Source organism: Cebidichthys violaceus, unplaced genomic scaffold (assembly GCF_023349555.1).
Source record: "Cebidichthys violaceus isolate CVI_PGR_0920_01 unplaced genomic scaffold, fCebVio1.0.p SCAF_9, whole genome shotgun sequence".
NCBI classification, from domain to species: domain Eukaryota; kingdom Metazoa; phylum Chordata; class Actinopteri; order Perciformes; family Stichaeidae; genus Cebidichthys; species Cebidichthys violaceus.
Window position 1 is genome coordinate 16,944,166 of NW_027176975.1, and position 15,801 is coordinate 16,959,966.

Consider the following 15,801-nt stretch of genomic DNA (forward strand, 5'->3'; position numbering starts at 1 on the left):
ATGCCAAGCAGTGAAAGTACGGAGATATTTCATTTTTTCGCTGAGATTCGACCAAAAGTGAGTACAATATTCGATGAAAGCTGTGTGACTTTTTGTGTTCGAAGCTGAATATCTCTGCGATGGTTTACCGGAGAGAGAAATGGAAAATATGTCCGTAATCTCCGTCAGGCGGACATGCTTTTTCATGCTGCATGTTCGTAGGTAGCACGTTGCTAACGGAGTGTAGCAGCTGTTTTCTCCGGTCTTTTCCAGTCATATCGAGTATGATTTATGATATTTTGTTATTTGTTTGCTTGGCTGATGGGAGATGTGTTTGTCTCATGTAGAAGTGACCGAGTTCATGTTGTTCCCAGGACGCTGAGGTTTCTGCAGAACTATAACATCATTATATTCGTTCTTCGTGGGTTCTCTGCCAGTTACTTTTAACACAAAACTCTCTTAAGTTTTTATGTACTCTGCGTCCAAATGGGGGACCCTCGGGTTTATAAGGTTTTAAAGGTGCAACACATGAAATACTTTAATTGTTGCTGTTTCACGTGGATTGCACTCAGCAAATGCACCCTTGAAAGAATTTTAAGCAAGAAGCAGCTCTGGAGTAGTAGTAGACAGCAGTTTTTTTTACATTTAATGAAAGATAGGAAAGCGAATACATGTGTGCTTCACACATGTGCTTCAAGGAGAAACACCGGTCTGTCTTCTGTGCTAGGAGGCAGTGTCGGTGATGAAGGAATACAATTTACGTCAAACCAAACACGGAGCCAAGTATGCTAAATTTAGCCTCCAAGAAAAACATAAAATTGTTATAAGTTGTAACAGAAATGTGTTTACATATATTTTTACATTTATATAACTGCATGTACAATATTGTTAAACAATAATCAAATGCAGATAGTTATTTAACAATATGTTATGGAGTAGTTGCATTTATACAGTCTTACAGTTACAACCGGCCCTTTGAGGACCACCATGATGCTGATGTGGTCCAGAGTGAAGATGAGTTTGACACCCTTGATATAGGCACTTGACATGCTAATTTTTTAAACATGTAATGGGTTTTATTTTCCATTTCTAGTGCAGTGGAAAAGCTATCATATTATAATTGTGCATTTTATTCTAACAAAAGTATATACCATAAGGTTTATTTTCAGATAAGGAGGAAAGTCAGATCTAACATTGGCTGCCTGGTCCCTGGTCTAATGTTTAATCATGGTTCATTTTGAAACCAAGAACAACTTTAAAGGTGTGTGTGTGTGTGTGTGTGTGTGTGTGTGTGTGTGTGTGTGTGTGTGTGTGTGTGTGAGAGAGAGCGCGAGATCTACTACATGCTGTAGTAGATCTCTGAAGTTTTAACCCTGCCATAGCTCCAGTAACGACATACTCCTCCATGTGTCCGTTTTGTGGGTCCCAGTGATGCCCTGGCAGCCGTGACCATGTCCAACACCGTATTACACTACTCATCACAACAGAGTTGTCGCACACATCTGCTGCACTTGCCACAATATTTAAACCTGTCATCAAGTTTGTGTCCTCTCTTTGTAGAAGCTTGTTTGGTGGGACCAGCAGGGTGAGAACTGTGTGCACTAACTTAGCAATGAATGAGAAACTGGGCTCAGTCATGTCCCACAGCAGCCCCACAGCTTCCATTCGTATTTCTGCGCCACAGGCCAGCACAGAGTGGACCACCTCAGTCAAAAGATATGTTATGTCGTTAAAGGATTTCAGAATGACTGACACAGGGGCAAGATGTTCTGTCCATCTCTGTTCCAGAAGAACACACCCCAAGTGCAACTGAGGGCTTCTTGCAGAATTTGCAGAGGGCATAACATACATGAACAAAGTCCACTACAGCTGTCTCCGCTGACATTGCGTGTACTACCACTTGTGTAGCTGGTGGATAAGACAAAGTACATATGCTATCTCAAGACTTAGTTTCCCTTGCAGTAGCTTCTGGAGGCCACCATGGCTTCCAGACATCGGAGCAGCCCCATCAAGTACCTGGCTTTGAGTCTTTAATGTGTCCAGTCCAACTTCATTTACCCTCGCTTGGGGCAGTGATTCACTCCCAACCCTGAGGATGCAATCCAGCTACGGGTTATGTGTAAAAACCTCATATTCACATAACACTGGAACATTTGAGAAGTGAAATAAAATGTTACATGATGCTCAACACCTATGAGGGCTACAAATACACTAACTACAGAGTACAGATACATGAATACGCACAAAACTATAACGGATGCAGGTCTGTCACTATTACGCAGCATAACGGGATGCTTCATCATCAACGGGAAATGCATATAGTCAAAACCAATGTAAATAACACAATGACAAGAACAAACTCACAAGAAGTAGTCACATATATTTATATGACAACAAAGCAGGTAGAATAACATAAAACCCAAATAACACGATTCAACAGGCCTCTGCACATTCCAGCAAAACTGCGGCGATAAAACACGCATTCCACCACACACTGAAGAGCACCATTCAAATATTATTCATATCAGAGGGAACGATATTAACCATATCATAAAAACGACACCATAGACAAATGAACACAGTAGTAACGCTACTGCAGATGTAAAAAAAACAAAAGCAGTTCACTTACCAAAGCTGCTGTTCACTTAAAGACAAAGTCCATCCTCTTTTCTTTGATTACAAAGAGGTTGTACAGAACATTGTTTCAGTTCTAGTAAGAGGTTCTTCTCGATTCATGGACGCCAGTGATGACAGTTGATCAGTTGTATTTCTTGAATATGTTTTAATGCGTTTGAGGGCTGAAAATGTCCACTCCACAGAGGCAGTAGATACTGGGATTGTCACCGCCAAACATGCCAACACGTTAAAAATGTAATGTCACGTAAAAACTTCTTACATATCTTTAAACTTTAACTCTTACTACTACAAAGTACTGCTAGCTAGTTTCACAACAGTCAGACTAGTCCACTGACCAATCAAGCGCACGTTAATGATGACGTAGTTGTAGACCAGCTAGAAGCTCTGACACGTCAAAGAATACGCCCAACATGTCAAACTAAAGATCTGATTGGTTGAAGACTATGACAATCAACAATATCGTCCACATTTACTGAAACTGCAAAGGGATTCACTCTAAGTATGCAGGCCTCAGGCAGATTTCTTTACTTAGAGACAGCATAGAGGTGAAATCTGATTGGATAAAAGCTCTACTTTCTGGGACATTGCTCCTTAAAGCTGAAAAGTTGCCTGTCTGTCTGGTGTTGACTCCAGGCTCTCCTATAGTAGAGTAATAGTATAGACTACAAATAACACAGGAAAGCACTTTAAGTTTTAACACTATGGACAAAAACCACCCTAACCCTGAAAGGTTTTTGTTTGAATATTATAGAAGCATTATCATTTTCACTCTCCATTTTCAAATTGTCATAGAGCTCGAACAACATTACTTGACTAGTCAACCATTATTGATTAATCGTTTAAGTCATTTTTCATGCAAACATGCCATACATTTACTGGTTCCAGGTTCTCAAATGTGATGATGTGATGCTTTTCTTTAAATCAGAGGTCTTCAACAGGGGGTTCGCGGAGGTACTGCAGGGGGTCCGTGAAATTTTTAGTTGATTAGACAATTTTAATTTTTTCACAAATTTAAATGTCTTTAAATACACATTAACATGAATCCAACGAATGGATAAATGGAGGCAGAAGATGTTATCTTTCAGTCAGAAATGCACACATTCAGGTGACCATGGTTAAGTGGAGAGCAGGGCTGCCTTTCAATCAGAGGGTCGGTGGTTCGATCCCCGGCTCCTGCTCTACTAGTCTCATGTCAATGTGTCCTTGAGCAAGACACTTAACCCCGTAGCTGTGTCTACGGTGTACATAGATACTGAATTGTAAGTTGCTTTGGATGAAAGCGTCTGCTAACTAATGTAATTCAGCGACACACAGCTCTCTCAAGCTGGGCACTGGTTCACACCTGTCTCTGCAAGCCTCCTGCACACAAAGAAGAGGATTGTGCCAATCACGAGGCCGCATGTTACACACTGGCTCTGTCAGGTTCCCCGTGATTGACCGAGAGCCTATTCAGTCCCCAGCTGACTAAGATCCCAGACACAAGGACGCACGCTGCAATATTATTTGAAAAGAAGATACTGTTGTAAAAAAAAAAACGTTTTAATTAAAAAACGACATTTACGTCACCCACAATTCCTTGTGCAATCATTTTTGCAAGATATTCCTGGCTAAAACACTACAGCTCCTATCCAAGTGTATGGACATTGTTATGAGCGGAAATGGATCGTTTTGTAACTCCACCAAAAAACATGAATCTGTCCATCATTTTAATAGCTCAGTATTGTATGCAAGATAACAGGTATGTTTATGCATGGCAGTGGCACTAATAGGCCATCACTTATTTTTCGTTTCCACATTTATGTTTAAAATAAAAATGTCAATTTGAATAGCTTGTATGCATGATTATCATGCAATTGACAGACAATGTTGATATTGGCAGTGGTATCAGTTGACAAGGTGTGTTTCTAAATGGCAGTGGCACGGTCACCCTACTCACTGTACCTTGCACATGTTTAAAATAAAAACATGAATATATGAACCTGTGTATTATTTTAATAGCTTAGTATTGAATGCACAATAACAAGGTATGTTTATACATGGCACTAGGCCCAGTTTAATACAAAACACAATTTTATACAATATATATAGTAGGGGGTCCATCTCTCTATCAGTTTGGGGGTCCTTGGCCTGAAAAACGTTGAAGACCCCTGCTTTAAATTAATATTTTGGGGTTTTGGACTGATAGTCAAATCACCTTGATCTATGGAGTATTATACTAAGTAGTTTTCACATACTTTTCTGACATTTAATTGACAAATCAAGAAGAGAATGCAACTTAATCAATAATTAAAGCAAGTGAAGTATTTTCAATGAATGTCCTATTTCCATTTTGTATGTTTTGAAATCCTCCTCCGTCTAAATACTGGTATGGCCCTTTAAATCTCTAGTAGAAGGAGGCGGGGTGTGTGTACAGGAAGATGCTCCTGTCCGTGGTCCACTACCGTGTACTACACACTACCGTGTGCACCAGCATAACGTTACACAGTTACTACCAGCACGTCTTCCAGCGCAGGTTCGTGTTCGTGCTTTATCGATGAATCTCTGTTATGATGAAATTATATTATTACGTAAACGTTTCAGTCACGAGGACGCTTCCATCAACACTAGGGAAGAAATAAGTTCGTTTATAAAAACGGAAAAATCACGCCATTACGTCTTTTGGAAAGCATTGTACAAAATAACGTTAAACTATTACATTGAGTAGAGTAGGCTGAACGTATTTGTCTACTAGCTATAATGCTATGCCGACAGCGTTGGCACATGATGCGAAACAACGAGGCTCTAACGTTACATGTTAACGTTAGCGCTTCTTGTGACTAACGTTACTAACGTAGCCTGCTGTTAACGTTTCTTACGGATCACTTCACTGCCACCGAAACTAGTGCACCGTTAGCCTCACTGTAAGCCATTTCCGCCCACTAAAGAAACAATGAAGATACCAATCAGTCAAAAATGAAGAGATCGTAGAACGTTTGGACATGTACGGAAGCACTAAACGGACATGATTGAAATACATAAATAAATACCGTTATCTCAGATATTACGAGATAATTATCTCGAGAAAACAAGCTAGTTGTATCAATAAAACATTGATACAGTAGAAAAGCTTGGTTTTCAGTATGTATGTAGTCCAAGATGTGCTGAAGTGCTCTTCCTTCCACCTGGTCCATTTTAATGCATTTACCTTTGGCTGATATGATAATGATAAAAAGAGAAAACAACCTTTTGTTTTCTTGTGATAATGAGTTAATTTTCACGTTATCTCGAGACAACATAGCTTATTTTTTTGAGGTAAAGATTAACTCATGATCTCAAGATAAATGCTTTATAAAATGCCCGTTTAGAGATTCCTTAGACTTTGTCTCAAGAGTTTAACTTAATAAATCAAAGATTTGACTTCTAGGTAAATAGTCATTTTGTGAGTGTTTTTTAAGGATTGAACTGGCACCTCTCTAGCCCCCCACCACTGCTCAGTACTTGGTCTGTGTGGGACTGGGCGCCAAACCCCTTCCAACTGAGCTACTGCCGCCCTTTAACCAGGAATTAAAATGTTGGTCTGTGAAGTGTATACTGCTTTAATTTACCACCACACAGCGCTCAGAGTGTAACTTGAAGCCTACTTTCTTTTCCTTTTAAGTCTCCACTTGGGACCTGTGAGCCCTGACCCCCTGTTCACCTGAGAGCTTTCTGCAGCCAGAGTCCGCAGGATGGAGGAGGAGGAGGCCCGGTCCTTCCTGGGGAGTTTTGTGGAGGAGTTCCCGGCTGCTCTAGAGGACGGCAGTCCGCTACCTGTCAGCCCTCTGAGCCGCAAAGTCACCCTGGAGGAGCTGCATGGAGAGAGCCTGGAGCTGGGCCTGAGGCTGCTGGCTGCCAGGTACGACTGAGGGAGAAGTACACTAAACGGTTTTTACATGTTCTTATTTGGCATCCCATTACAGTCCAATATTGAAATCATTGCAAAACTATACTTATCAAAATAAGAAAAAAAGGTTTGTTTATTTTAGTATGATTGTATTATTATGTAATAGGTTATAAGGTTAAAGGTACATTTCATAGTCATTGTACAACAGGGCTGCACAACAAAATGCAGTTTGTAGTCCCATTTTGATACTTAAGATATATATACTGTGTGTATATATACTCTCTCTCTCTCTCTCTCTCTCTATATATATATATATAGAGAGAGAGAGAGAGAGAGAGAGATAATCATATATTATAGGTAATATATCACACACTAAGCTGTGGTGTCGGTGTAGTTAACTAATGAGTACTTGGTGATGTTTGCACTATCCGCCCATCGTGTGTGTGGGTGTATTTTTGTGTGTGTGTGTGTGTGTGTGTGTCTGCATTCCTCAGATTCCTGACAGCTCTGCTCTTGCCTGCTCATTCAGCGTGCATGGTTGTCTTTGCTGTTGGAGTCACGCTGGGTGGACAGAGAGATAGAACTAAGAGAGATAGTTGCTGACACACTGGATAAACAAGAGAGCTGTGACATAACAATATAACACAACACTCCCCCTCATATCGTCCTCCAATAACATTATTGTGATCATGTACGTTCTGTAAATGTTCTGTAAATGTTCCATGTGAATCCATGCAGACAGGACAGGACACATCACATGTGGGAGTGGTGAGTTGGAAAATGAGGACATCAAGGAAGAAAAGTGTCCTGTGACTTTTTTAGTCATGGAGTTTGTTCACACAAAAGTGGAAAGTCGTGAAAAGATGTCTCATCCTTTTTGCTCTGCAAATCGTCAGAGGCCATTGGTCTGCTCTCTGCGTTATTCTCTTGCAGTGATGAGCTCTAGATGAGCTCTGAGCAAATCTTCAAACTAAGCTGAAGAAAATGAAAACTATTTGTACGAGGCCACGGCCTCTCGGGAACACCTCATATCCTGTCTGTAGAAACACCATTGTTCTCCCCACTTCCTGTTTCCTGAACACAGGCTTTTCCATCAACAGAAATGTAATTCTGTAGAGGAGAAGGAGTGAAAAATTATAGAGTTGATCTCACAGTTCTACTTTCATGAACCAGTCCCTCTGTAAATGAGCACTGATTGTGGTCCAGTGACATTTGACCTATTTGTGTCTGCTTGTTTGTTTCTGTACTGAGGTGGATCAGTCCCCTCTGGCTCTACAGCTGTGTATCACTTGACGAAGTACACAACAGGCATTTCTGCTTGTCTTTGTTGGTTCAGGGGGGCTCCTGCAGGCCTCAGTGCCCTCCTGTGCCAGGCAGCGCTGTCCCAGCTGCTGCAGAACGATCTGTCACCTCTCCACTGTGGGCAGGAAGCTGGGGACAACCAGGAAGAGGAGCAGCAAGTAGTCTGTGAGTGTTTTACTTTAAGCTCATTTTGGAGGCTGTAGTTTGTGGTACTTTTAAATGATATTGTGTTGTACTGAGGGGTGTCTCTTTAGTCTAGCCTTATTGATATATGGGAGGCTTGTTGCCGGGACAAGACACCAGCTACAAATGTCCACTGACACTCAGGGACAGTGGACATTGTTGTGAAGACTGCATTGACATATTATCACCTTACAACAATGATAAAGCAAACCCAAAGTCTTTTACTTATTTACACATCCTGCAGATACAAAGTGCCGTTATCATTCCTATGGAGGAAATGTACTGTTTATGTACTGTGTGTATATACTGTGTATATGTACTGTTTGTATATACAGTCCCTGACAAAAGTCTTGTCACTTATCCATTTTGTTGAAACAACAGCTTATAACCTGACTTTTAATTAATCCATTGGTTTTAGAAATGGCTCATATGAAAGCTAAAACCCTCCCAAATTATGTTTAATATACGAAAATAAATTTGCTCCACTGAAGAAAGATTGATCATTTAATGAACACAGAAAGGTCAGATTTTGGCAAGACAAAAGTTTTGTCGCCTACAGAGAGTAATGTGAAAATTGAACAAATAATTTACTTCAAATACAAAAATATGTTGCATAACATCAGTGAATTAAGTAGTGGTGCTGTGAGATCCATATTTAATATATTGTATGACTTCCATGAGCTTGAAGGACTGCATCCATGTGGTTCGACAATGATTCATACAATTTATTGATGAAGTCATCAGGAATAGCAAAGAAAGCAGTCTTACATGCCTCCCAGAGTTCATCAAGATTCTTTGGTTTCGTCTTCCATGCTTCCTCTTTCATTCTACCCCAGACATGCTCAATGATGTTCATGTCTGGTGACTGGGCTGGCCAGTCCTGGAGCACCTTGATCTTCTTCGCCTTGAGGAACTTTGATGTAGAGATGGAAGTATGCGATGGAGCACCATCCTGCTGCAAAATTTGACCCCTTTTATGGTTGGGAATGTAAGAGGTAGCTAATACTTCTTGATATTTTAGGCTATTGATATTGCCTTCCACCCTGCAAATCTCTCGCACACCCCCATACTGGATGTAACCCCAGACCATGATTTTTCCGCCACCAAACTTAACTGTTTTCTGGGTGAATCTCGGATCCATGCAGGCTCCAGTAGGTCTCCTGCAATATTTGCGGCGGCTGTGATGTAATTCAACCGAAGATTCATCTGAGAAATCCACCTTCTGCCACTTTCCCAGCGTCCATCCTTTTAGCAGGCTGTTGGCCTTGGCAAATGCCACACGTTTTTTTAATTGCCTTTTGTTTAGTGCTGGTTTCTGGGCACTGATTTGACCATGGAGGCCATTTCGAGACAGAATTCTACAAACGGTCCTGGTTGACACGGGGACTTGAGGTGACCGGGCCTGGTGGAGCTCTGCTGCAGTGGAAAAGGGGCTGGCCTTGGATTTTCGAGCCAACAAACGGTCCTCCCGAGCAGTTGTCTTGCGGGGTCTGCTGGACCTGGGCTTGTCAAAAACATCTCCAGTCTCTTCAAATCTTTTTCTTATTCTTTGTACTTGACGCTGAGACACATTGAAGGTGTCAGCCACCTCAGCAGTGGATCTGGTCTTCAGCCTCTTGATAATCAACGCTTTGGTCTCAGGGTGAATCTTAGGCATGTTGTCAGAGGTCAAGTTGCAGTTGATGTGAAGGTCTGGTGTGCTGGGGTTCTTTTTATACACACCCACTAATTGATTGATCAATTATTGATCACAGGTGAGGCTGTAATCTAGGATTGGGTGCATCATATGACAAGGCGACAAGACTTTTGTCCTTGCAAAAACTGACTCAGTGGGCTTTACCAAGCTGTGAACGTTAGAATGCTTTTCAGCAGTTTCGTTTGGCACCAAAACATTATTTCAAAAGCTGTTGGGATTGAAATTAGCCATTTCTTGTAAAAAAAAAAATTGATTACAAATATATTTGACGGGCACTTAAGGTCAACTTGTACCCAAGCGACAAGACTTTTGTCAGGGACTGTACTGTGTATATGTACTGTGTGTATAGTGTATAAGAACCAAAAGGTTATTATGTATTTCTTTGTTGGTTTGATGTGACCACTACCAGTGCTTCAGTCAGATGCAGTCCAGCGTCTCTTCCTCAACAAGCTGATAGAAGTGACGCTGGCTTGGCATCAGGACTTCCCCAAGCATCCCCCCTCCCCCTCCCGGTTCCTTCACTGCTCCGTTCATGCCATCAAGAACACAAGGAGAAAGATGGAGGACAAACACGTGGCCCTGGCTGAGTTCAACCAGCTATTTGGAATCCAGGTACAATGCTTTCCACTGTAGCAACACTGCTTCTCACTGGCTTTCTTGCCAAAACACCTTGAAAATGAATAAAGGCCTTTCTTTTGTCTCTCTAGACCATGGTCCAGAGCGGAGTGGACTGTGCCTACTACGCTGTGTTCGATGGCCATGGAGGGGTGGACGCTGCCACCTACGCTGCCACTCACCTCCATGTTGCTCTGAGTAAACAGGAGACGCTGCAGAGTGACACAGCCACAGCCTTTAAAAGGGCCTTCAAGCACACAGATGACATGTTCAGGGGCAAAGCCAAGAGAGAGGTACTAAAGCAGCACCGGGCCAACGTCCTGAACACACATATGCATGCACCACTACATACGCACACACAAACTGGTGTTATTGTGCCACTGGTGTATTCTCTGTACAAGTTCTATTCTTATTCTAGTTGTATAAAAACCCTTTTACACCCGACGCCACGGTAAAAGGTAAAACAAAGGAAAGTCTAATCACCTCAGTAATGTCATCTAGCTGTGTTGTTGGGTGCCACAATCAATATTGCTTACATTTGAGATGATAAACTGTGATTATAAGCTCTAGCGAGCAAAAATATTGGCGAAGCGTTTCTGAGACGTAGAGAAAATGAATAAGAAAATGCTCCTCAGCCGTCACGGCAAAAGGAAACTATTAAGAGCAGAGATTAGACTAGAGACCCACCAAAATACTCCATGTTTTCAGAAGACAAAGAGTCTGTTCCTCTTATTATTTATTGTCTTACTTCCATTTTTAACTTTACTTATTTCTGCCTTAGCTGCTGCTGTACCTCAATTTCCCCTCTGGACATCAATAAAGGCTAATAATAAATAAATATCTTATCTTAAATTAAAACCAATTAAAAGAATACTGTAAATCAATTAATTCATATTGAATTTAAATTATGCATTATACAAGTACAATACAATTATATTATCAGTGAATTTAACAATTAATGAGTCTGTTCCTTATTTTTAAACAATGTATTACTAATTTAATTTTAAAATGGAATCCCAAAATACATTTTTGTTTTGTAACAGATGTGTGCAGGACATGGAAACTCAAGGGATTGTTTCCAGCATGTCTATAATAACCTGTTCGTCTGGTCTCTTTCTGCACCTTTGCTCCTTCAGCAATGCAAAACAGCTCTAGCTCTGTCTGATTTCATTTGTATTCTTAAAATATAAACAGGAACATGAATTTCACATTACAGTATGTATACTTTAGCAATTTACAGGAAAACATCTAATCTAAATCATAACAAAAAAACATAAAAACGGTATACAACAGTAAAAACACCTGGTGGGCAAAGTACAAAGGTGACTAAAGGGACATTATAAAGACATTATGACCCATTACCGTACTTGTCTTTGGGTCTCCTTCTGCAACACCAACGTCAGGAAACATTCATAAAAATGACGGTAAATGAAAACAGCTCATGAAGATATCAGGAACGTCAATAGACTTTTGTGTTTATGACCATATTAAGACCCGGCTACATGGTCCCGGTGTAGACCTCATCGTGTCCTGCGTCCTGCAAGCTCTAAACCGAGTATTATGTATTATATATATATATATATATATATATATATATATATATATATATATATACATATATATATATATAAGTGAGGACGTGTCTGAGACGGACAGTCTGCTGTTATGTGCTACATGTGTGAAAGGCCTCTTGAGGGTTTTCTGGTCGGGCTCATTGGTAATATGTGTGTTGTGTGTGTTGTCAGCGTCTGCGGAGTGGCACTACAGGAGTGGCGGTGCTGATCCAGGGACAACAGCTGTATGTGGCCTGGCTGGGAGACTCTCAAGCAATACTGGTCAGAGAAGGACAAGCTGTAACACTCATGGAGCCCCATAAACCAGACAGAGAGGTAGGGATCACACACGCACACACACACACACACACACACACACACACACACACACACACAGCTCTCTGACACCAGGAAGATGCACAGATTGCAATTTTCATCTCTCGTTTGTCCTCCACTGTCCAGGATGAGAAGCAGAGGATTGAGGAGCTCGGTGGCTGTATCACCTTCATGGGTTGCTGGCGTGTTAACGGCACCTATGCTGTATCCAGAGCTATAGGTGAGTCAGTCACAACCAACAACTACAGATGACAATGATTTTTGTTTTGGGCTGAAAGCTATGGTAGGTAATGTATTTTAGAAACCTTTGTGATTATAGTTGTTGAGATACTCATTTGATTCCGACAGCAATCAATAAAGCTAATGCTTTGCATAAAGATGTGTCTGTAATAAGCCCGCCCAATGACATGATTGGACAAGGTGAATGTGATACCTTTTCCAGAAAAAACATATGCACATTAGCGCTGAGCAATATCTTTTAATCAATTATGATACAAATATAGATTTTTTTCCAATATTGATGTTTCTCTATGTAAAAAACAGATGCAAATCACATATAAAAATCCTAATATGTTAACAAATGTGTAATGCAATGAACTGTTTTGTGTTACATGAAACAAACCCGTCACACATATTGCAATATTTTCCAATTGCTGAGACACTAAAAGTGAATGTTTACACAAAAGCATCAGAAGCTAACTTTTGTCACTGTGCCTAAAGTACAAACGCATTTCCTTTTCCCCACTTTGTTTGTTCTATTCTGCCACACACTTCTTGCAAAACACTACACACTGTTTCTTGTATTAGACACACAAGAATACAATCTTCTTACACTTAAATCTTATTTAGGGGCTTCGTGGCAAAGGGTTAATACATATTAGTTAAGTTTTTGAATGAGGCCCAATGTTGTTGAATTAACCCGGGGGCCATTCACATTTTACACCATGTCAATGCATATTAAGTGAGTGTTAGAATGAATGCTGAATGTGTAGCTTGTTCTGGCCTTTTTGTCACTTCCTCACTGTTTAAACCCAAGCTAGACCTCTAGTCAATGTGTGTGCATGTCACCATCTACTGGACAAATTGAGCTTTTTTAGGTGAACGTGAAATTGGCTAATAACTGAGAATAAAAGTGACACATTTCTAGTGTCACTTCTAGGTTATTTGTTACACTCAATACAACAATACAAATAGATTGAACTTTTCTTTCTGCTGTTGATACAAACTTGCATCCACACTGAACTCTATTGACTGCTCCGTCTTGTGGACAATTTCATTTAACTGATTCCTTGTTCAATTTAGGAAGTCTGTTCTTTAGCATTTTTGATATTTGTACTGTAATCAACAAACATACTGCCACTGATATATGTGTGAACAGCGTATTAGTCAATAGTCCAGCCTATCTCTTGGTCGCCTTCAAGCCTGATCTGAGTTAGTCTTCTGACCACACGTCCACATCCCTCCTCCAGGTGACTTTGACCAGAAGCCCTATGTGTCTGGAGATGCCGACTGCTCCACAACCCAGCTGTTGGGGGACGAGGACTACGTGCTGCTGGCATGCGATGGCTTCTTTGATGCAGTCAAACCTTCAGAGGTCCCACATCTGGTCCTGGATGCACTCCATCAGTCTGTCGACCCCGAGGGTGGGGGAGACGCTCCGCTGGAACAGTCGGAGGACGCTGTTGGACTGAGAGTCGCTCAACGGTTGGTAAGTCACGCTAAAGCAGCCGGATCTAGTGATAATATCACAGTGATGCTGGTGTTCCTGCGTCCACTTAAACAACTTCCAGCTCAGAACTCCAGCACGGGAACTGCACAAGATGCACCACAGCAGTGAAGAAGGAGGTCTGCTGCTCAGACACCACTGTGCCAAGCTGCTGCCGTACTGCCTACTTTTGTCAGACTGACGAAGCTCATTGATGCTAACAAAACACATGAACGCAGCGTACTCTGTCACTGTTTTGGTGGAAAGGTGTTATTTCAACTTGAAACGCTTTGATGAAGGGCCAGATCAAGCCAGACTCACAGGGAGATGGTGAGCTGTGGGTCCGAGTCTCCAGACAAGTTCCCCAAAGCCAAAAAATCAACCAGCATTCAGTCCGGTTGGCTGGGTATCAGTTTGTTTGTGATCATTCATTTGTTTAAGGATATGCACTATGCAAGCATCATATCTTTTTATGTATGTCAGGTGCATACAAAATATTATTTGATTTCAATGTTTTCACATCAGTACCTGATTGTCTCACGTGATACTGACTCTGTGTTTTTGTTCTCTTGTAAAGAAATAGAGCTAACATGAGTATTGCAAACATTTTGTTTCTGTTACAACCCATTTGGAAAAACATTACTTTTTACTGAAACAGATGTGTGATTATGAAAGGAATATCTCTTGGGGGAGGCAAAGACAGGCCATAATGATGAAAAATTCATAAGTAACTCAACACACTATGTGGTTTTAATTCTGCTCTTTGAGCTTCAAAAGTACATTTTCAATATTCAGTTGTAAAGTCCAGGAGTGAGTCCATGTGGATCATGGGGCTGACAGAACCTAACCTCATTGGACAGAGGGCTGTCAATTTTGTTGTCTGAATCCAATTTCAGCAAATTGCACCAATTAGTTAAAAAACGTAAAAAACTGTGGGTCATAGCCAGGCGTTCTTCCTGGAGGCTCAGCTGTCACTTGGCACACAGAGCCTCAGTGGCACATTTACCACCTCAGCTTGAAGCATGTTCTTAAGTGATGCCTCCTTGAGTTCAGTCAGACCTTCTCTAGCTGGCAACCTCAATGCTTTCTCCATTTAGTATATTTATTTAGTTTAGTAGCTCCTTTAAGATTAGCAAAGTAATGTAATAAGCTAAAAAATATGCTCACTGTTTGCCTTGGAACCACTGTTGCGTTAATACTTAAAGTAGCAAACAATTTAGCCCAAAATGCTAATCTGAGCAATCTCTGTTTGGGGGAGGGGCTTAGCGAAAGGTCAGTTCACGCCACGTAAATGCAAATGTTAATAGATATCTACGGCCTTGTTTGGTCTTTATGCTCTGTATTAGTACTTTTGTCAATTTTAAGTTCTCATCTATCTCATTCATATGTTCTCTATGCATCATCTGTATTACATTTCTAATAAAGATTTTGGATTGCATGTTTTCAAAAAAAGTGTTTCAGGTTCTGAAGTGAGAGTGGATTCCCACTGACGTTAATTTGAGTATTTTCTCTTGAAGTGTCTTCAGCTGCATATTTGATGCCTTCATTCTGTGCTGCAGTGGATACTTTAGTGTTTCATTAGCAGAGCTTAAACTTCAGTCTCAAAAACGCAATCAGCCTTTAACAACTGATAACATTATATGTCTAATGCCCAGCAGTCTGTCTATAAACGAGTTGTGCACTGTGCACTACACAGGAAAGGACGTGCAACTGGCCCTCAGCTGTAATTTGGAAGGATTGAGAAACTGGGGTTTGTTTTGATTCTCTGGAATACATTGCATGCTAATTCTAGGATATTCAACCTGTGTTTCTTTAAAATGTTTGTAACACTCGACTTCTTTCTTCACAGGGCTCTACAGTAGCCCATGAATAGGAGATATGAGTTTACAGATAATTACAAACTCTCCTTGGCATTGTGGAGGTTGTTTTAGAG

The 15,801-nt window shown here is 40.9% G+C and overlaps 1 protein-coding gene across 1 annotated transcript; it reads left to right on the forward strand.

Annotated features, from left to right (window-relative positions):
• The first annotated feature begins 5,032 nt into the window (after positions 1-5,032).
• On the forward strand, positions 5,033-15,306 carry ppm1f (protein phosphatase, Mg2+/Mn2+ dependent, 1F). Its single transcript, XM_068704018.1, has 8 exons — positions 5,033-5,128; positions 6,254-6,490; positions 7,815-7,945; positions 10,069-10,271; positions 10,367-10,567; positions 12,020-12,163; positions 12,290-12,383; positions 13,633-15,306. Exons 2-8 carry the CDS (start codon positions 6,324-6,326, stop codon positions 13,998-14,000), a joined length of 1,308 nt encoding a protein of 435 aa, XP_068560119.1. The 5' UTR covers positions 5,033-5,128; positions 6,254-6,323; the 3' UTR covers positions 14,001-15,306.
• The last annotated feature ends 495 nt before the right edge of the window (positions 15,307-15,801 follow it).